This window comes from Stegodyphus dumicola, chromosome 2 (genome assembly GCF_044657685.1).
Source record: "Stegodyphus dumicola isolate Sdum_Otavi_A_Nest chromosome 2, ASM4465768v1".
Lineage (NCBI taxonomy): Eukaryota > Metazoa > Arthropoda > Arachnida > Araneae > Eresidae > Stegodyphus > Stegodyphus dumicola.
In genome coordinates, this window is record NC_140769.1 from 50,902,873 (window position 1) to 50,926,802 (window position 23,930).

Below are 23,930 nucleotides of genomic sequence, written 5' to 3' on the forward strand. Positions count from 1 at the left end.
TAGGGGCTTCCACAATGAAACGGTCCACCACTTCCGGCTCTTGGAGTCGCGGAAGGCTGATAGGTATTAAAAAAAGCACCCGGCCATTTAAAAAAATATATATATGCTAGATTAATGCGATTTCAATTGCATAATGCAACAAAACTTTGCTATAAGCTAAAGTTTTGCTGCATTTTGAAATATTAGTCCTATAATCTAGCATATTTGATAATCATGCATCGCTACAGTTTTGAGTGTGACGGATTATCCGACTTAATTGCTGTAATAAAGTAACTTTGAATAAAGTAACTGTAATAAAGTAACTTTTCGTGCTGAAATAAGTAACTTTGAATGATTGTCTTCTCTTTTGAATGAAAATGAAAATGCTAAGGAAAAAAAAATATATATATATATCAGAAAGTGTTTGGAAGATTGTATAAGTGAAGAGAGGAAATTGCCTTGCGGAAAATTAGCAAAGTATTGTTTTCAAATTACCCATAATTTATGTTTTGGCTCCAACTTTCCTTGTTTTTCCTTAGGTTCATTACAGTCGGCACAACATGAGTTATTAATAAGTTTTCTCAGCTTAATTCAATATGGCTTATAGAAATGTTTTGAATTTTTTGTTCTCCTTAGCTATTATATATTTGACTTTCAGTTTCATGCCAAGTGTATGTGATATCTTCGTCAAATTTTCCGTTGTCATACTTGCAATTAAATTGGCGGAATGGATAATGACCACATCTCGAAAATATTTTTTTTACGATAAAATATCCTGCAAAAATAAAGCCATCTTTATTACTGGTGAGTAACGTTTCATAATTGAATCCTTCCTTTCTAATAATACTGAATTCTAGTTACTACATAAATTCTTCCGTTAGCAAGAAAATTTATATAAATTTCAATTTGTTTCGGTATTTGAGAATCATAAATAATTTAAGACAAGAATTACTGAGTTAAATATAAAAATTACCTTGTTTATATCCTGTGAATGCATTTGCTAGAATCAGAAAGATTTGAGAAAATTTAAAACTAACTTTCTAGACGTCATTAATATAATAAGATATTTTCTAATACAGTTAACTCTTAAAAGAGGCAGATTTCAACAGTGTTATTTCATTTATATGTGAAGTATTTAAAGGAAAGTACATGATATTTCTATGTATAAATAAACAGAAATAAAGAAAAGATAGGCACGTAATGAATATAAAATACCAAAATAACAAATGAATGAAATAACCTCGCATCAATGCATGAACTAATCAACAATGGCAAACTCTGCCGTAAATTCCGCGAAGTTAACTTTCTATGTGAAGAATCTGTTAGGTACAATTCAGATTAAGAATGTGTATATAACTTAAACAAGTTTAAATATTGTTGTAGTTAAAAGAAAAGAATGAAACAGATGTTATGTTTTGATTCGAAATCAGACTTAGTTTTTATATCCAATTTATTTTATTTACGAACACATACAGACGATTATTTACATGTAGAGTTTAGTATAAAGATAAAGTGTTTCGTACATCTTGATGATAAACATTCTGTATTTCAATAATGTAACTAACTTAACTGCTGCTTGCTTAGAAGAACGGGAATTCCCCGATCACAACATATGAAACTGGTTGCCAGATTCATTCATCAAACTTAACAAACAAAACAAACTCTTAAATAATAATAAACGGGAAATACTAAACTTAATAGGAGTTATAACATCCTCCCCTCCTTTGCACTGCAGGCATGTTTTCTTAAAGCAATGCAAAATGAAGTAATGAAAATGTATACATATAACAGACATAAATTTTAACACATGACATTACAATTATGAAAGTCTAAGGAAAAAGTCAATAACAGTTCATAAGTCCATACGTTTAACAGGCACTACTTGACGACCGCTGCGCGTTACCCTTACACTCTGCGGAATTTCGTTATCACAAGTTTCTGATTCTGGGATGGTCTCATTTTTTTGAGGTACATCAATGAAGTTGTCGGCAGAAGTAAGCTCCAAAGGATAAATACGCTAGAGGGACTGTATGATTTCATCCTTTGCGACTCGTAGTTTTGCAACACGTTCAATATTGTCTTTACCAGGAAACAGTTCAATTACCTGGGCTAAAAGCCAATTTATCCTGTTTGGATTCTTTGATTCAACTAGAACAATTTCTCCTGGAGAAATCGTTTTTCTCCGTGAAGATGATTTAGGACTTCTTATTAATTCTCCAAGATATTCCTTATAGAAGCGGTTTCGTAGATTTAGCCGTAAAGTATGAAGATAACGTACACGTTTCAGTAAGTGCTGAGAGTCAATTAAATCCAAATCAATGGTTTCTCGTTCCCCTAAATCTTGAATAAAGTGAGCAGGCGTAAGTCGTTTCAATTCGTTAGGGTCGTCTGACAAATATGTCAACAGTCGTCCATTTATAGTGGCCTCACAATCAGTGAGCAAAGTCAACATTTCTTCATATGTAACACAGGATTTTCCCAAACACTTTCGAAGAAGTTCCTTGATACAACGAACCATTCTTTCCCAAAACCCGTCATACCATGGGACAGATGGAGGGCTGAATATCCATCTGATTTTCATTACTGCACATTCTCTTTGAATGAAATCCCAGTCCAAAGATTTCAAAGCGTTTGCAGCTCCTGTGAAGTTGGTACCATTATCAGTATAAAGAGTAGAACATCTTCCTCTCCTTGCCCAAAATCTGCGTAATGCTTGCATAAATGCTTCAGTGGTCAGGGAGGAAACTAGTTCCAGATGAACTGCTCGATAGACAGCACACGTGAAAAGGACAATCCACGCTTTGCTCCCTCCACGCAAGAAAAGAGGTCCAGCCAGATCTGCACCAGTTACTTGAAATGCTGCGATTCGTTGTATTCTGTCACGAAGCAAAGGCGCTGAATCTGGGTTAACATTTCTTGAAGTTGGTTTCTTGCATTGTATACATTGTCGTAAAACTCTTCGAACAACTCTCCGTCCTTTCGGAATCCAAAATCTTTCTCTTAACTCCGTTAGTGTCGTTAATACTCTAGCGTGAATCAAAGAGAGGTGGGTATGCAATATCAATCTCTCTAGAATTGGATGGTCTGGAAAAACTAAGGGACGTGTAAAATCCTTTGGATCTTGACTAAGAATGAGTCTTGTCTGAACCTTCAGAATTCCATTTTCTGTGTAAAATTGTATCGTAGTGTTATACTTCTCACGTATTTCAGAAGGCCAATCAGATTGGATGATTTTTATCAGAGTATTTTCTGCCCTTTCAATCTCTTCACATGAAATCTCATTTCTCAGCTTCATAGAGTTTGTCTTGATGTTGTTACAAAATCTGAAAACAAGCAGTCACTAGGAGAATTCTTTTGTAGCTTGAAAAGTACAGAAATCTTTCACTAAATTTCCTTTCCTTTTCAGTAACTAAATTTATGACAACTGTTTTGCGTCTCTCCAGAAGTGCTTGCTCTGGAATCGATAATTCCGATATTGGCCAAGACTCTTCACTTCCATACAACCAAGTTGGTCCCTGCCACCACTGACTCCGCAGAAGGTCCTACCAGTCACAAGTTCGGGTAGGTAATTCTGCTGGGTTGACGTCTCCAGGAACATGTCTCCAATCATCTATATTGGTCAGTTTCCTGATTTCTTTCACTCGTTTTCCAATGAACGTGTTCCATGGTTCTTTGTTTGTAATCCATGCCAAGACGATCATCGAGTCCGTCCAAAAATATGTCTTCAAAGGAAAATTCAAATTTTCTAATATTGTTGAACCAATTCTAGCTTCCATGACAGCTCCTAAAAGTTCCAGTCGCGGTCTCTTAACCTGAGCTATTCTAGCCTTTGCCAAAATCATTGAAACGTTCACTTCTTCCCTTTCTTCACAGCGTAGAAAAGCACAGCAAGCATACCCTTGAGACGAAGTATCAGTAAATATGTGTAAGCTGGCCATTTCGAAAGTTCCATACAATATCCTTCGAGGGATTCGACATTTCTGAGCCAGATCTAAATGTTTAGCCCATCTTCGATAACGTAATTGCAAATCAGATGGCAACTCTTCGTCCCAGTCTAACTTATTTCTCCAGACTTCTTGGAGTAGTAACTTAGGCAATAGTGTCGCAGGTGAGGTAAAGCCTATGGGATCATACATGGTGTTAACAACAAAAAGTAACATTCTCTTCGTTACAACCTCACTAGATTTCATGTCAGCTTAAGAACCAATGCAGTAAAGTTCATCGGGTTCTGTATCCCACTTAAGGAAAGTACACTTTGACTTTCCTGACACTGAAGTCCAGAATGAGCCTAACATCTCAGTTCAAATGACGCTTCATTCATTACTTGCATAGCTTGAGATTTCAGTTGCTCCAGTTCTTTTACGTTCATGACACTTGTGACTAGGTTGTCAACATAAAACCCTTCTCTCAATTTATCAATCGTATTTTGAAGGTTTTCTGTTTGGAATTTCTGCAATTCTAAATGATATTTTATTGTGGCGTTCAGAAGAAAAGGACTGGAAGTGATGCCAAAAACCCCTCAGCAGTGTCTATAAATCTTAAGTTTGGTGCGTTCAGCATCTTCCTACCACAAGAACTTCAGTACATTTCTGTCTTCGGCCCTTAAACCTATTTGCAGAAAAGCTTACTTTATATCAGCAACTACTCCCAAGGGTCCTAAACGGAATCTCAGCAGTAGTGGCGGTATCTGATGTATCAGACTCGGTCGAACACTCAAACACTCGTTTAAAGAAGCATTTCCAGGACGCTTGAAAGAAGCGTCGAACACTGGGTGCACTTTCGTAGTACTGCTGAATGGCTTAATAATGGGCCTAGGAGGGAGAAAATGACTGAGCTTAAACAGATGTTCTATTGATTGGAATAGTTTCTATGATTCCTTCTAATTTCCACTGTTGGAATACAGCATCGTAGGCTTCGAAGTTATTTTCGTTTAACAAACGTTTTGTTACCGTGCGAAGTCGCGATTCAGCTATATCGTACTTATCATAAAGAGCAGGATGCCCAGCTAACCACGGCAAAGCTACTTCATAACGTCCATCTTCCCATACCCTTCCCCCCTGGGGGTCGACGTAGAGAACTCTGCGAAGCTACTGCCTAGGATCTGTACCTAGGCAGTCTCGGCCACGGGGCATAAAATTTATGAACTTGGTGGTTCTGAAGCCCCTGGGAAAGGTCACTTATTGGCCGGCCTCAGGAACTGGCATGTCCTGAGCGGTGTGGTACCGTAGCCGGAGAGCTAGTTCACCTCGGTTTGCTGGGTAACGGCCTACTGCGACGGGTTTGCCCATGCGACTGGCAGGAGCATTTTGGCGACCGGTGCTGCCTGGTGTCTTATCCAGGTGGTGCGCTGCTCCCTTGGAAGGGTAATAGTGGTGGTTGAACCTCCACGAAGTGCCCAAAAGGGGAGTGGACCCGAAATGTGATTGAGTTCACAAGGCGGGGCAGCCAAAATTGTTGTTGTTGTTGTTCACATACCCTTAAATTTTTCTTAAAGTGGATCAAAGTTTCTTCTTCAAGAAGGATCTTATTTTTTCTTTCTACAAGATCTGTAATCCCTAAAACTTCTAAATCCCATATCTTCGGCAACTCAAAATTTTGAAGATTTAACGTGACCAAATTAACCACTTTAATTTTCTTGCCTAGCCCTAAAATTGTCCAACCTAGTAAAGTCTCAACAGCAGAAACTCCAGATATAAGTACCTCAATTCTTCCAGTTAAAATGCTTCCAAGTACATCGGCTCCTAGAAGAACTCATATAGGTGGGGTATCTCTTCCAACATCTGTTATTTTTATCCCTCGTGAAGCAAGATCAACAAGCAGTGCTTTATCACGTATTCTGGGTAGCGTTGAACAAATTTTCTGTTGATCAAGCAGAGACATTGAAGTAGAATACTTTCGATCTAAGCTTTCAATAGTTACTGTATATCTGTTATGCTCAGCAACCGGAGAAATTCCTCCGCCAAACAATCCTTGAGATAACACTTCTTTTTCGAAAGGAGGAAGATTTAACTCAGCAGCTAAGCTCTTCTCAATATAGAAACGATGTGATCCATCATCCATTAATGCTCGAACACAGATTTCTTTGCTCTATGCCGTAATCTGATCGTGATTGTTTTCAAATATATTTCACGTTCTGAAGGAAGATTTGTCAGTAGAGTCTCTGTATAATTTTGTTTTTGATCTGCTACTTTGTCCTTTGAAGAGGAATTAATATCTTTACGTAAATCTGGGCAAAGTAACGCGTAATGCCTCCGTGCACAAATCAAACATTTCACACTACTACGACACCTTTTTGCCATATGACCAGGCTTAAGGCAAACAAGGCAGCATCCTTTGCGTATAACTTGAGATTTCCTCTTATCTAGAGTCATCTTGGGATCTTTCTTACAGTCTCTAATAAAGTGTGGATGATCACAAAAAATACATTTAGCCCTTTCCTGTGTGGATGAAATAAGAGCTGAAGCAGAAGGGATATCATTTCTTGTAGTATCAACTTCCCTTTTAACCTTGAGTTCCGAAACCTGATCGAGCCAAATTATCATCTCTTCTGATTCGACTTCATGGCGTAAAAAGCACATCAGTTTTTCTAGAGATCTCTGACTTGTAGCTTCTGCTACCTCAATATTTTCTGAAATTCTACTCCTTTCCCACGCTCGCAGAACATTTTCTGGCAAACATGACTCCACCAATGGCTTTAAAAAGTCAGCAAATTTTTCTTTTGTACGCCCTAAACTTTCTAATGCTCTGAATTTGGTCTCTAGCATATCGTAGAGGGTGGCTAAATCAGGGGCATTCTTCCCGGGCGTAGCATTTTTCAGAACGAGTGAAAGGAGATCGCGGACATATATTTGCACTAGAAGATCCTCCCGACCAATTCTTAATTTCAGCTGTTGGATGACCTTTGGATAATTTTCAGCTGTTCTTGGCGTCTTTCGTCGCCAAATATTGCTTCAGCTTATTCACCGTAGACGTAAATGAAGCTCTTAACGATTTTCGTTTTATTTTCAGAGCATCTATATTTTTATGTACACCCAAAATAGTTACTTAAAATGATACGTAATAAATTCTTAATTTTCTATTTATACTGAAAAATTAAAGTGTTTACACTTTCTTAAACTTAAATCACTTTATCATCATAAACGGCATATCGTATACTTATAAACAGTAATTTAAATCATTCGTACCTGTACGTTTTCATAATATCAAATTCTGAATTCTTCAAATGCAGAATACAAACTCTGTCGTGTCTTCGGACGCCAGTTTTGTTTTGATTCGAAATCAGACTTGGTTTTTATATCCAATTTATTTTATTTACGAACACATACAGACGATTATTTACATGTAGAGTTTAGTATAAAGATAAAGTGTTTCGTACATATGGATGATAAACATTCCGTATTTCAGTAATGTGACTAACTTAACTGCTGCTTGCTTAGAAGAACGGGAATTCCCCGATCGCAACATATGAAACTGGTTGTCAGATTCATACATCAGACTTAACAAACAAAACAAACTCTTAAATAATAATAAACTTGAAATACTAAATAGGAGTCATAACATGTTAATTAAAAATAATTTTATTACCGCTTAGTAAGTATTGGCAAAATTGTTCTTTAAAAAAGCTGACGATTTTTGCTGGTACAATAACTAACGCTACTCTTTCAAAGTTTTCCGGTGAGTAACGCGGAATGTTTTAATGCCTGTCATAAAATGTCTGTATTTTCTTCATTTAGGATTAGGATTATTCAGTTACGGCAAAGCACACGAGGGCTATCTGCCTAAAGGGAGGGATGCCTTCGTGGAGGACTTTCTAAGGGAAACTGGCTCGTATACACGTTACACATGAGGAAAACCACGAAAACACCCATGCAGCCAGCCCGTTCGCGGGATTCGAGCCTCGAACCGAACTACCGGTGTTCAGCGTCTTTACCGCTTGGCCGCTTTTTCTTCATTTAGATCAATGTCTTTTTCAAAATCAGGTATTTTCCGTGTCTTTAACAATTCGCTTAACTTCTTGTACATTAAAATCTCTTTATCATCTTTTCCTTAATCATTGCTTTTCACTATTCGTTAGTGTTATAAGATCATCCAATTCTTGATTCGTCATTTCTCGATTAATTCTTTTACTTCCTCTTCTTGCATATTTGATATTCCTTTGCTGTCAGTTTCTTTTAAAATTTATGCAACTTCTTTGACTTCACTTTCAGTTGATGTAAATCATTTAAAATTGTTGATAACTTTTGTCTAGAGCTGATGCTAATAATCACTTAGTGCTAATGAATGGACATTGCACCGCGTATGAATGAAATTCTAGATGTGGGTAGATTGTATGGATACAATTAAGGTAACGTGCATATGCGTAATCGCGTTCCTCGAATTCAAGTTGGAAAAAGTTACTACATATATACAGGGTGATTCTAAATTGTTTTCACAAATTAAGAGGGGAGTAGTACTCATTCAGATGAGCAATAATTACCACAGAACATAGAGTCGCATTCCACCCTGAGAGGCAGAAAAGGGGAATATTAGAATTCCAACTTGAACTTACAACAGTGTTGGGAGAGCGAATGAACGAGACCAAACGTCGCACAATCAGTTTAGCGAAAAATTCATACAGAGTGCACAAAACAGATAGAACCGAAAACTTGGCGTTCGCAGACTTGGCAAGACTTGGCAGACTTGGCAAACACTCAAATGCACATCTTTGGTTCGCAAGGTCTCAAACCCGCAAACCATAGGAAAAAGCTAATTATCTAATCAAGGGCTAAGCATTATCAACTAACTCCAACTCAACGTAGGTTTGTTATTATCAAGGTAACAGTTTTTCTCCCGTTTGCCATCTTCTATCCTGTCCTCCTGGACTTATTTTGCTGCACTCATTCTACTTGAAGCACCCTTCTGTTATATGTGTACGAGGTTATGACAGCCAGAACACAGCATGAACTTTTCATTCTAATCTCGGCATACAGCAGAAGTTGGAATTAGTTGATAATATTCAGCTCTTGATTAGATAATTAGCTTGTTCCAAAGCCAAATGCACACCAAATAAAGCGCTGTTACAAGCGAAACGATATGCGTTTAATAAACAATTTTGGAAAGAATCACGTTTTATAGGCATTGTAAGGTCATTGTTAAATACGGAAGATTTCATCAACTTCCAGAACGCAGGTCCTGAAAAGAAAAGAAAGGAGGCCTGTAAAGGAGAAAGATAGCCTTGATCCTATTTAATGAAAATACTTGTTTAGAAGGCAAGGGCAGAAAAGAAATTATTTTTAAAAAAATGTGAAATGAAGAATCTAGATTTTATGTACATCAAGATAAAGTGGTAAACTAGTTAGTCAAAATTTTAAAAGTTAAAAAAAATATATTTTAAAAATAAATAGTATTAAAATTTTTTTTGTATCTTCGAAATAAAAATGAAGTTATTTCAGTGCTTCAATGCCAATGGCTTCATAAATTTAACAAACACCTCTGACGACTCAATTCATAACTACAGAATAGAGGAAAAAAGAAGAAAGAAAGAATATCAGATTCCGTTCTTCGCTTTGTTACAGGGATTGTAGTGTAGAAAACAATGGCTAGAGATTTAATCATCGAATAATTCCATTATCTGTAAACCAAATCATAACTTAACTACAGTTTTGAAGAAAATTTAAAAGCATTAAGGTTCAATTACTATGCTTTGATGTATATTATTTCTTTGAACTTATTTCTAATTATATGAGCCTAATAATATTTTATTTCTTAGAATATTCTGAATTACTGTCGATTTCGAATGCAAATTAATTACGCATAAACTTTTAAAACAAAATAAGGATGATAAGGAATCGCATAATTTCGAATTCGAGTAAGTAGTGGTATTATAGTACAATTCCGTGACAAGTTTTCCAGAATTCAGTATTTATATTTTTTAATATTGATTTGCGACATTCTTTCATATGTTTCTGTTTAAAGAACAAGTTAATAATTGAAACACATCAATCTTTACACATCGGATAAATCGAAAAATAATATTCCAACTAAAACTTCTCCGAAATCTCTAAAATTGCTTACCGAATTTCGGCGTTTTCTCAATTCAAACTCTTTTGGTTTTTAGTTAATGCACAGCTGTTAACAATAATCGATTTTCAAATCGGAAGATTTAATTCGTCATTATTATTAACCCCACAAATTTAAGTAATGAAGATGACTAATTTTTAAATAAATCATAAATTTTAATGAAATAAATATAACCTTAAACAATCGATTACATCGGAAGATTTTGAAAGGTTGAGGATGTCAGGAATAAATTCCTGCGTTTAGAAGCAGTAATTTTTATTTCCTTACAGTTCTGAAGAATTAATATTCTCTAAAACAAAATAAATCAGGTACAAAAATTTCCTAACTTACTTCGATATTAGTTAAATGTGCTAAAATTGTGTAGAAACAAAAAAAAAAAAAAAAAAAAAAAAGAAAAAAATCTATAATGTTTGAGATTTTATATTACGCCCAAAGGAGCGTTTTTTTTTAATGTTTCTTGTGTTACTTTTATTTATTAATTATCATCTAAACCATAAAATTCAATTCAATAGCAATATCTCAAAATATAGGAGCATATCTTTAGAATTTCCGATACACAGTCTCACGCTGGAGATAAAAAAAGTTTTTTTCCCGTAGTGTTGCCATTGCTCGCTTTGAAATCGTTGAGTTTCTTAATCAAAACCTCGTAAATGCTTTACAAAATAGGAAATGGATAATAAAACAAATTACAAATTTGGGCTTCCAGAAGCCCATATTTCGGTAGAGATGTGCATTATTCAAAATTTGATGGAGCTAGGTACCGTTGTTTTATCACAATCCGAGAAACATACATACAATTATACAAATTCTTCATTATTTAATTTCTTTAAATATAATACAGGGCTCTAATATTTTGTGGCAACAATTTAAAAAGTAATTCGGCATTTATAATGAATCAACGCAAAATGCCAAAACGAGATTAATAGCTCTTTTGAGCAAATTGCCCTTTTGGGCTAATTATCACATTATTTTAGTCACTTATAGTTAAAAATAAAGTAATGATAATATATAAGAACTCAGGTTGGTTATAACCACAGTTTTAAAGAATTATAGAAGTGACTGCACTGAAATGAATGTGCGTAAGATTTATTACATGAACTAATTCTTCTTTGACAGTTTGCTTTAATATCCATCACTTTTTCGTTTTTAGATACGGAAGAAAACTACGTTTTCATATGATTAGCTAATTAAGATAGTCAAAAAATCACATTTTTACATTTTCATGCATTAGCTAAAGCACAGTAATTTGCAGATTTCTGCTACACTTAGATACTTGTAATCAATATCTTGAAAACCCTACTAGACTGAAAGCGAGATATTGCTTTGTTCTGAAAAAAATAATGAGCCGCCCAACCGCGATATAGTTAGCGACGCTGTCTGCCGTACCGAAGAGCCCCGGAAAAAGCATGGATGATTTTAAATGTATAATGTCTGTACGGCATGGGGCACTCTAAATATGCAACGAAGAGAAAGTTCTCTCGAGAGGTTGTTGATAGGGGAAGACGGGTGAGTTCCCGTACCCCCTAGGTGCTCTCCGTGTAAACTGGGGGGGGAGTGAGCAAAGTTGTAATGTCACCTGTATGGTGCTCGTGACTCTTGTCAACGACGGGCGCAATCTTGCACTCCTTGCCACGGTGAATTCCTTGGATTTGTTTTGATGTTACTGTCAGACAAGTGAGATAAGTTACAGCAACAACAACAAATGATGAAATCCTTAAAAAGGTTAAAATAACTTTTTTTTATTTAACTTTCAAATATTAAAGCTGACATAAGATAACTTTAAATTCAAATGTAGGTAGCGCAATCCGAGATTGCACACACAACAGTGTACTTAAATGGGGTCAGATAATTAACGGCGTATATTTTAAGAGTCGGCTAGCAAGATTCTAAAGCCGGAATAACTTTAGCAGAGCTGACTATAGTACGTTACTGCAACGCATGGCTGCCAGAATCTTTAAAACATTCAAGCCCTTGGTTTAAGTACACCCCAATAACTACTAATTTGCATTCTGGTGAGGACTACGTAATGAAGAAATTAAAGCAAACGTTGAACTGATAATAACTGGTTAACATAATATAAAATCCTACGCATTTAAAAACGCTTTTTATATATTTAATTTCCTATTTTAAATTGAATATAAAAAAGCAACCAAGAAAATGAACGCTTTTCTCTCAACCGCAAGGTTTACTACCTTGGAACAATATAATGAATGTCAGATGCAAGTAAAAAGCAAACATAAAACTTGATAATAAAAGATTATTTATATTATGAAAACAAGTCCTCTCCTGATAAATAAGCTGTCAACAGTTTAATTTAGAGGAAGTCATGCATTATTACTTAATATAATGACTTCCTTAAAAGTCGACTATTGTTTCATGTACATTAAAGAAGCAAAAGTCTTTGGATTTTGCAAAACCATGTAATTAACATGCTTAAAGGCACGATGTTAATAAAATATCAGTCAGGAGTGCATTTATTTGACCTAAAAATGATTTAAAAAGATATTTTTTCCATGTGTAAAAGTCAGGGTGTAATTTGTACCTTTCATATTCATGTAGATAAAAATAGCATGTATATGAATAAAATAAAAACGCTTCTTTAAAAAATTCCAAATTTTCGCATTTTATTTAGTTTTTAACCAAATTCAGCAAAATTTATAGAAAACGGGGATTTTCAAGAGAAACATTAAACTGAAATAAGAAATGGAAGCAGTAAATACTTTTTGAGATATTAGCATTTCAATAAAATAGTTTTTAATGTCGCATGCTTGAAATGTACCAACGTTTTTTCTATCATAATTTAGTAGCTAGCTAATTTATATGGCAGGGATAGCCAGCTTATGTCACAAGAACCAAACGTTGCGCATTGTATGATTAGACATGTCGCACTGAACTCCAGAAAAGTTTCTTGAAAGATTCATGTACATATATATGTGTGTGTGTAAAACATAAAATAAGAAAATAAATCTCTAATAAATTGCAAACTTAATTAGAAATTGCTCTTAAACTATCTTCTTTAAATTTTTGTATGTCCCCTCCTAGCATTTGCAATGCATGGAAATTTCTCTCGAACGCGTCTTTCCAAATTAATTCGTCATGCTTATGTAATTCCCCAGCATTGTGGATGGCTCTAATACAATCGCAGAGCTCGAAAACAAACAAACAAAGAAAACAAGTCTTTAAATACCACTGTTACTATCGTGCAGCCCCCCCCCCCCGCTTATAGCTCCTTTTCCCTGCAAAACTAATATCGTACGATCGCTGCTTGATTTCCTCTATTGTTTCAAAAATGGAATACATGATAGATAAATCCTTGGGTGCTCTTTCGCCGCCGTAATGTAGTAATTGGGGAAAAACACCTTTCAAGAATATTCAAAAATAAATTATGTGTCTGAAAATAATTCACCCTTCTACTATGCAGTTATGCCATCACAAACCGATCATCGGTCTACTGCAACGACTGCCAGAATCTCCCTTCGTCAAAAGATTCATTGCATCACTACTAATTATGCTTATTTCCATTACAATTTCATAACACACACACACACATACATATATGATATTTCGGTGCAGACGATGATTCGAGGATTCAAGTTAAACAGCTGCCTAAGTAAACGGATGACACTTTGAAAACAGACTTGACCTTTGGACACATAATTTTGTTTCATAATGTAACTCGCGTACCATCACAGATGCGATGTGCATCGTTAAAACGTTCTTGGAAACTTACAGTCTTCGACAACGGAAAAAATAGCAGAGTGGCAAAGGAATGCATATAAGGCAGCAGCGTTGTGGAGTAGAAAACAAAATACGGAAAACAAATTTATAACTTCAATTAGAAATAACTCCTTTATTCTTTAAAGTTGGGTATTTCCCGTCTCCATTCTAAAAATAGTAATAACGTTTTCTATACCGCATCATTTCGAAACTAATCCATATCATATGACTTATAACATGACAATGATGAGTAGCTCATTCGGTACTTAAAATTTCCAGAACCGAAACCAACTTTTCTCGTAATAAGCAACCATATTGAATAACTGCGCACTTTGCTTCTATTTCTGTTCTTGCTAAGATTCTGTCTCACTGCTTTCTTCCTATTGCAATAATAAAATGTGTAAGTTTTCTTGAAGAGGCAAGAAGTGTGCCAATTTGTTTATGGCCCCAAAATATTTATTGAAATAAATATGAATATTTAATCTGCCTGGGCTGTCACGTTTGCTCTTCATTATGCAACAGCATTTCAATATCTACGCAATCACACTTTCTACAACATTACACTATTAAAAAACGAAAATCAATGCGCAATAATAACAATGGTATTTATAGTAAAAAGATATCTTTAATCCGATTGAACAAGATCTGCTCTATTGTAACATGATCATATAAACACGAAACGGATTAATTTTCAAGTGACGCACTTTATACTTCAGAAATGGGACATAGTCAAATTAAAATCAGGAATTAAAAGGATAAACAAATGTTAATCATTTTGAGCATACTATTTTTTACTATTCAGATCTTCCCCTTCAAAGAGAAAATTGCAGTAGAAAAGACTTTTAAAAAGAAAGCATTAGAGCGTTTAGCGAAACAACGAAAATAAAGTAATGAAAAAAATTATCTAAATTTTAAATATAACATTTTTGACCAATGGATGCAAATTTCAGAATACTTTTGACATTTTCAGTCCAGTTTTAAAAGTTTACAAGAAATAATTAGAAAAGTTCAGAATTCTTGAAATTCTTGCTTGAATATCATAATGTAAATTTTACAGTTTTTGTCTTGAAATTCTTTTATAAAAGCGTTGCTGTCAATCTGAAACAAAATAGTTCTGTTAATATTCACGAAATTCTGTTTTTACTTACCATGAAACAACCACATTTTCTTATAGTAAAGCAATGTAAAATGGACTTTAGAGAATAATGAAAAGAAAACAAACAAAATGTAATACAATAACAGAATGGCTTTGATAAAAAAAATGGGCAGATCTTCACAAAGCGAATCAGCATAGCTACTTGCTGATGACTGAGATATTCTTAAATACAACAGCAAATAAAAACCTTCGTTTTTTGTAGAAGGTAACTAGCTTTTAGCATTGTAAAAGTATATCAAAGTTTATATTTATGATTTATGGCCATTAAAATCTTCTTCAAATTACGTAACTGAAAAAAATATAGAAAAAATCAAATTCAAATCAAGACGAATAATCTGTATATTCAAGTTAGGTTCTCCAATTTTAATAAATAAAAAGAAATTATACGTTAGCCTTCAATAAAAATTTTAAGAAAAACTAGATAAATAAACTTTACATAAAAAGAAGCCAAACTGAGAGAAAATTAAATTTGATAGTAATTTGTCACAATTAGGTTTCGACTCTTAATAATGATATTTGTTCAAAGAACGCATTCAAACCTTTTCGCATACTATCACAGATATAAAAATTTTGAATACCTTTACTTATTTTAAATAGTCACGACAAATTTCAAAACTTTATAACAAATGTCCATTATTACAACACGAGCTTTAACATAATTTGAAATAATATTACTGTAATTATGCTTTTTATTATTATTAAGACATTTCTAATTTTCGTCATTTACCTAAATGTGGAAGACCCAGCAGCTTTTTCCAAAGACAGGCATATCCATCTATTAGGTTAAAAACACGTTTCACCAACTGTTAATTTATTAATTCACCAACTGGGGGGTTGCTTATAAAGCCTCATTTCCTTGTAAAAGCAACTGGCGTTTTTGAACTGCGCTAAACACAAAAAAGTACTAAAAATCCATTTCGACATAAAAACAGCTTTTTTGTATGGAGACATGAAAGAAGAACTAGTATATATGAAGAAACCAGAAAGTTATGTTTGTTCGAGTGAAGCAAACAGAGTCTGTAAATTAAACAAAAGTATTTATGGACTAAAACAAGAAGCCATAAACTAGAATCACAAAATTGAAATCCTGTGCATAAAAATATATATTAAAGAAAAGGCTGATCCATACTCCTTCACATCAAACAATGAAAATACAAGAACTTATATAACTGTATACGTTGTTGACATATTAAGCTGTGAGCGACAAGCGTGAGCAATTCAAGATGTTGAACGAATTCTCAAAGAATATTTTGACACTCTGAATCCTGGAGAAGTATCTACATATCTAAAAATCGAAACTGAAATAGAAAAAGATGAAAACTTTAAACTAACTAATAATTATAATAAGATTAAGAGATTCGATAGAGAATCAGAAAAGAAACAAAGTGACTAAAGTACACGCGTGACTATGAATTTTATGAAGAACTAAAACAAACAAAACAATTTTCCCAATAACCAAAAAATACACAGAATCAGTGAGAGCACTCTTATATTTAGCAAGAGCATCTAGATCCGACGTAGCGAGTTCTATTCGAATACTTAATAGAAAAATATAAAATCTATCAACATCGGACTGGGATTGCATAATTAAAGTTATACTACATCTAAGAACTACATTGAATTACAAATTACATTTAAAATCAAATGCTGAACTAATCGTCAAGACTTACAGCGACACTTAATGAGTAGGAGACACCTCTGACAGAAAATCCACATCGGGATGTATATTTCAAATAGGAAACTGTACAGTATCGTGGAAAAGCAAGAAACAAAATTGTAATGCCTTATCTTCGACAGAAGCTGAATACATTGCTCTAGCTATAACTCTGGAGAAGCTGCAGCGGATGAGACAATTAATAGAAGACTAAGGTTTCATTCAAGAGGAGGCTAACATTACTTTTCTAGAACAACATGTTCTACATAAATCTTTTCAGAAAAGAAAAAAGAGCAGTTACATTAAACATATCGATGTAAAATATCGTTGCGTGTTTACGAAAGCAAAGAATCATTGAATTACTTCACCGCAACAGCAGAATGATATATGCAGACATGTTCACAAAACCATTGTCTAGTCTAGGGGTTTCCCACTTTATGCCCGCGAGCACCAAGAGGCCAGCCGATCGTTTAACGTGTGCCCTCAGCTGTGCGATCACACTAAAAATGTTTTAGTTTTCAATAAAATTCTATGTGAACGTTTTCTCATTTTTAATGAAATAGAAATTGCTTCCGATACAGATACCAGCACGAGTGAAATGCGACCGATCTCTTTTTTATGTGCATGTATTATTAACTCTATCCATCTACAAATTCACCTTGAAAAATAAATGGTGTCCGCCGTCCAACAGATATTCTAGTAACATGTTCTTAGAAACATAAAGGTTGGGGACCCCTGGAGGTTATTATTGGAATTTTGTTGAAAAGAATTGTCTTACTCCGGATGGCACAGCTCAACGAAGAGGAGACTAGAATCGCCATTGAAAATGGTAGCAAGGAAGCTGTCCATCTGACGTTATCCACACCAACTTAAAATAGACTTGATCTTACGAAACTTCTCTCCTATATAAATCTTTTTGCGCTCGGCTATGAAGAGTTGATAATGTTTCTATCACCGCGCGATATTTCCTCTTTCTTACAGCTAATAACATATAGGTTTCTACATTCGAATTGTGTTTTCCATGTTCGCCGCTTGGATTATGCTTTAATGAGATATGAAACTTTAATTCTACTTTAGTATTTGCATATCGCCCTTTAACTGCGTTTATATGACAAACAAAGGAACTGCGCATTTCTTCAACATTTACAATCGAGCTTTGCACTGTATCTTTAAAAACAAAGAATAATCAATAAATGCCTGACTACCCGTATCATAGTGCATATCATAGTTTTCTGGGAAAATATATTATTAACTGAGATTTTTGAATTTGTCTCAAACTAAGATAAGAAATAATCGTATCAATAATATGCAAAATATTTCTATTTTACGTAAATAAGCGAATATTAAAAGTATATTATACCATCAAAAACAAAATCAGATATTAAATATTCTAGAAAGCAATAACTTTTTTCAAAATCTCTTTCCTGCAGTTCTTAAAATGCTGCCGATGACGATACAATTAATTTCGCCTAAGACTAATATGAATTCTGAATATATATGAGGAATACACAAGACAATGCAGAAGTTATTACTTGCCCAACACAGAGTAACAATTTGATTCTCCAAACATTCTTTAGGCGACTATGCATAAAAGTGGGTACTCGGATACTCATCCTGTTTTCCACTTTCAGCGTAATATACATTAATTTGAAAAATATATTTAATACTATATTATAAAATAAATTTTGACTTGAATAAATTTGTACAAATCAGAACAGCAGTTCAGTACTTCAAACATTCTTTGGGCAATGCTTACAAAAATAAGTACCGAAACACTCATCCTCTTTCCCAGTTTCAAAGTAATACATAATACTAAAGATATTAAATACAATAAAATCCCATTGCATTTTGCTCTTGAAGATGAGATGGCAAGAAAGGCGATGTATGTTTTGATTTCAAGAATTTCCATCAAAATATGTCAGCAGCGGTTTACATAAACTTCATCTTGATGCTGAAGTGCATATTTTAAAACTGATTTTAAAACCCACTTGAATCGTCGATATCATAACTCATATACTCTCTTTAGGTTGTGATTCGGGATTCGGACATGCTCTGGCAATGCGGATGAATAGACTAGGATACCGAGTTTTTGCGGGTTGTCTTTTCCCAAATGGTGAGGGCGCTAAGATGTTAGCTAACAATTGTTCTTTTAAGCTTCTTGTGGTTCCACTGGATGTAACTGACGATAGAAGTGTCGACTCTGCAAAAGATTTCGTCATGAAGAACCTTGGAAATGATGGTATGTTATAAACACTTTGAGATATATAAATATGCGTAAGATCTTCTCCTAGCACCTTTATAAATAATATTTAATATCTGAGTTTTAAGGACTTCATTAACTCTCCATAAATTTGAAAAATTAAAAGTTTTTTAACTAAAAAATTAAATTATTTTACATTTCCGTGATATCTTCGTAAGGGGACTGGCGTCTCGAAAAACGCAAAAAAAAAGTAACCTGTTTGTAAACTGACCAATACACAATTAAAAAAATTATTAATCCGTAAGAAAATTTTAATCAGGAAAACAAATTAAATCGTTCTTTAATTGCCCCAATTCCAACAGGCCAGAAACAAAAAAATAGCTTTGGCTAAAGATACAGTCACTAGATAAAAAGGATACAATCAAAATTTAAAATGACCGCTGAGTGTAGCCGGAGCTAAAAGGGAAAAAAAAGGTGGCACAAAGAAAAAATTAACACTTTGATAAAATGTGTTTAGCTAAAAACTAGTGATGGGAAGTAATAGGTATAAGGTTGAAAATACTTTCTAGATCTGATAGCAAAATATAGTCATTAAAATATAGGGTATATGAAAATACAAAATTCGCTCTGAGGTCGTTAGTGAAATAAAATTATGTGATTGGTGTGGAGAACATATTGTACAAATTAATTAGTTCCATAAAATTTTAAATTTTAATCAAACGTATTTTTTAAAAATGGTAAAAAGGAAAAAGTTCGAATCTGTAAAAACAATTCAGCCACAATATGTGCCTATCTGCGATAAGTGGCAACTTACTGTAGACAGATCTAGCTAAATATTAAAATTAAGAAATTAAAATTATTCAGTTTCTAATATAACAAATCATAAAATTAATAAATAATATAAGACTGCTGCTTGAAGTACGGAGAGTGAAAAAGTTACCTTATATTAGCTTTATCAAAGTATGTAGAATAAATTAGGTTTGCTGTTACAAACTATAGTTTGATAAATGCCGTTGCAGTTAGTTTTCTTACCAGAAAGAGAAATAAAGACAACGAAAGTCGAAATTACTATTATGAGAAACTATAGTAGAAAGATTTAATCTACGAAGGCATTCATAGAACTTTGAAATTGAAATTATCCCCTCTGTTAGTAAAAGGATAGTAAGAAAGTGATAAAAAGTTTATTCAGAATAATTACGTAATTGTAAAATGTTTGAAAAAGTTTTTTTTTCTTTAACTGTGAATAAAAAAAATCTAGTCTATATCTCCTAATTTCTTTAGGTGAATTCTTAGCTACAAATCAATAACTATGTAAGATTAGACTGACAAGTGTAATTTAGCGAGTTACTATTTTACAAAAACATACGGTATTTCCTTATTTTTGAAAATTTTAACTAAAATTTCCTTTAAAAATTCTTTACTGTTTCTATAGATTTTTCTAATTCTGGCTGCTTGATTTGTTATGTTATTCGCAAAGAATTTTTTGGAAATGTTGAAGCTTAGGTCGCAGTTAGTTGAGAAATTTATAAGGTGTTTCAGTTTCAAAACTATTGACTAATTAATTAGTTTAATGGTTTTGAAGCTAAAAAGTTTCCTTTTGTCATTTTTTTTTGTTTAGGTTATAGATTTGGAAGTTTAAATAATCTTTAATATCAGTTTTATTTAATTTAAAGCGATAAGGATAAATATATTTTTCTCAGTTTCATTCTTATAGTTAATGGTAATAATGTTGTCAATATACCTGTAGGTATATTTAAAAAGGTTTGGGATTAGGAAATTCGTTGATTGAGTTATATTCTTTAATAAAGAAGAAGAGATTACAGAGGACAGTAGAATCGTTATTACCCTCTGGAATATCATTCATTTGTTGGTAAAAGTTGTTTTTGAAATTTAATACAATTAGAAAACTTGGGTGTTAAAGATAGATAGCCCAATTTTCCAATTCGGTGATTTCTTTGTTGTCTAAGAAAAGACTGTAAAGCTTAATGAGATTGCTGAAAAATTTACTCTGAATGGAATTTAAAGTATAAATACGGTAAGTAATGAAAATAACTGTGAAATTTAAATTAATATTCAGATGATTTCTCATTAAGAAAACAGCCTTTTACTGAAGAATCTGAAATTAAAGAAAACATATTATACTTGATTTGTAAAAACAGATTGTTAAGCACTTTTTTTAATGTTAAAAATCATTTAAATACTCACCTTAAATCAAACTGCAAATATTCATATTATCGGATAAATGCACTAACCACTACGCAGCATGGGTATCAAGGGGACAGAATGCTTTATTTCCTGTCAAACGAAAAATTCATCAGCAAATCCTGAAGCCTCTTTTAAGAAACGGTACGAAATTATTTTTCTTTTACACAAGCAGGTAGCTATCAGTTCTCTTCTCAATTATATGAACAACATAATTTTTCATCACTAGTTATAATATTATTAAAAAATTGGTAACTTTATTTTTCAGTCAATTTCTTTGCTACTTTTCATATGTAGCAGAAGTCGGTTGCATGTAATAAAACAAAAATTTCAGTTTACATTTATGGATGTAAGGATATGATATTTTAAAAGAAACATGTTGTAATCATTGCCATTACTATATAAAATTGCATATAAGTCGACCTATAAACCTTAATAAACGAGCATAAAGTCAAATCTAGGCTTATATGTGCATTCAACGGCATTTATTTTTTTCATTTTTTAAAATATTAATACTTAAATTATCTGGGTAACTGTCATTTTCATTGCAGCTGCCAATGTAATTTTATAAAAACAGAATATTATTTCAGAAAGTAGTACCTTTATTATAAATAAGCTTTGTCTTTTTTTAAATAACAGGACTATAAATTTTGTATTGCCAAACAAACTAAAAGTAAAATCTGTCATTCTGTCAAGAGGTGTTGTTGTGATAAACAGATAATAGTTTGGTAATAATTACATGTTGTCGGTGTGGGTATGGTCATGTAGACACTTTGGGATGCGAGTTTTTCGTATTCAAATTATATGTTAAACAATATAAAATCGTGTCTCTAAAACATCGAATTATATGCAAATATATATGACAGTTATTATTTAAGAGGTTCACAGAACTATTCAAAAATTCCAATTTTAAAACTTCACAGAATAATTGTGCATAATATTTGCATTGTTAAATAACAATAACAACTTGATGTAAGGATTTTACAGCTATTTTCTTGCAGTACTTTAATGTAAGTAAATTTTTATAAATGTATATATGCTTTTTCAGTGTTATGGGCCATCGTGAATAATGCAGGTGTGGGCCAGGCAGCATTAATTGACTGGACGCCCATTTCAGAGTTGGAGAAAATTTTTGCCGTCAACACATTCGGAGTTGTACGAGTTACGAAAACTTTTTTGCCTTTCTTAAAGAAATCGAGAGGACGCGTTGTTAATGTAACAAGCTTTGCTGGTAAGCTTTTATTATCCTAAGCAATATTATAAGGTAATGTAATACAGCATAAATGTTTCAGGTGTAAAATGTATCATATTTAACTATAATTATATATATGACGCGTATGCAACCCAAAGTTTATTACGGTCATAGTCTTTTATATATGATTTATAACAACGCTAAACGGCCTATGAGGTAACGAAGAACTGCATCAAGCATTTGCTGCAACAAATCGTTGTCTCCGGTAATAATGTCCTAAAAGCTGTTAACTTTCAAATCCAAGCAAGTGTATTCCTCTAAAGAAAAAAACTGCAGGAAGAGGAAAGAAAATAAGACAATTTACTACACATGACGCATCGAAGGGAGGTATTCCCAGAAATTCAAGAGCAGTACTAGGAGCCAGTGAAAAGTAAATATCACATTCAAATTCACTGAGAATTGCAACTGTTTAAAACATGTTGCAGAAATAAATTTAAGATTTAATAACATTTAAATAAATTTACTGGAAAGGAAACTACTCATAGAAAATGAAAGGCAATTTACATGCATACGTAGATGCAAACGAAACGATGCCGAAGAATATGTACAAGACATAAATGACTAAGTTTTGATTACCAAGTAAGTGTGTAGCAGAAATGCCTAATGAACTTTCTTCAAGGAAATCTCAAATTGGAAAACAGACAAGTAATTCACCGTCGAGCAGCTGAAAGCAGGGCTTAATTTTTAAAATTAGAAGTCTCGGAGCCCTATAAAAGACTGGAAGGAATGAAACAATAAAAAATAAAATTACCAAAAAATTAAAATCATTAAGTAATTAAATTAAAATTAAAAGAAATGTAAAGAGTCAAATAGAAATTTGATAAATTATTAAATTAATTATAAATATATTAGAGTTAATTTAATAATTTATCAAATTATTAAATATATTATAATTTAAATAAAAATAAATTATATATAAAATAATAAATATATTATAATTTAAATAAAAATAAATTATCGGACCTCGTATTATTTTGGGCTCCAAGTGGAATTACAATTCCACTCTGAAGCTAAAAAGTACCAAACCCTGATTATGCATGTAATGTACTATTTCAAGGGATGATAAATACAAAAAACCATTCTTTTTTTTCAGCATACCAGTGAAAAATGATAAAACTATTAAAGCATCACAGAGGAGAATAGTGAGAATTCTAGAAACAGTATCAGGATATGGAAGGAAATTTTAATGCAAAAGTGTAGCTTTAAAAATAAACTGTTAAGAGTCCAAGACTTTCTGATCGCGATGCGCTATCGATATAATTTTAGCCGTCAAACAGAAATGTTCTCTGAATATGATTCGATAACAACGTTACAGTAAACGTAAGACATATCTATGCAAGTAAAAGTAGTGGTCCCCCGCGTTTGGTTATATCGTTCAAAAGTGAATATGAGCTCTGCAGTAGGAAATCATTAGCGTGGCACGTGCGCGACCAGGGTGATGCTATTTAGCCCTTTCAGGAACAAAAATTTAACCCACTCTAATAAATTCGTTGCATTTTCTGGAAAATAAGCCTTTGGTGTGTGGGTGTGGGATTTTCTTTCTTCAAAAACTTCAGCCTCTGTCCAAGTTTTGTGTTTGAGGAAAAGAAGACAGTCTTGCGTTCAGAAGTTACAACCGATTTTTAAGGCATATTTATTATTCAAATATTTTTTTTGCTCAAACTAGACCCATATAACAGACACAGTCTGAAGCATTCGCTATGCTTAATAT

General features: G+C 33.2%; 1 protein-coding gene across 2 annotated transcripts in view; it reads left to right on the top strand.

Annotated features, from left to right (window-relative positions):
- The first annotated feature begins 422 nt into the window (after window positions 1-422).
- Window positions 423-23,930, top strand: part of LOC118196640 (short-chain dehydrogenase/reductase family 9C member 7-like) — a 51,816-nt gene continuing 28,308 nt past the window's right edge. The window contains exons 1-3 of one of the 2 annotated variants that reach the window (XM_035368111.2): window positions 424-783; window positions 18,592-18,804; window positions 22,016-22,198. In XM_035368111.2, the coding sequence (XP_035224002.1) occupies window positions 576-783; window positions 18,592-18,804; window positions 22,016-22,198 (604 nt within the window). In that variant the 5' untranslated portion in view covers window positions 424-575. Of the gene's footprint in view, window positions 784-18,591; window positions 18,805-22,015; window positions 22,199-23,930 lie in introns of both variants that reach the window. The other variant, XM_035368112.2, reaches the window with a different exon arrangement.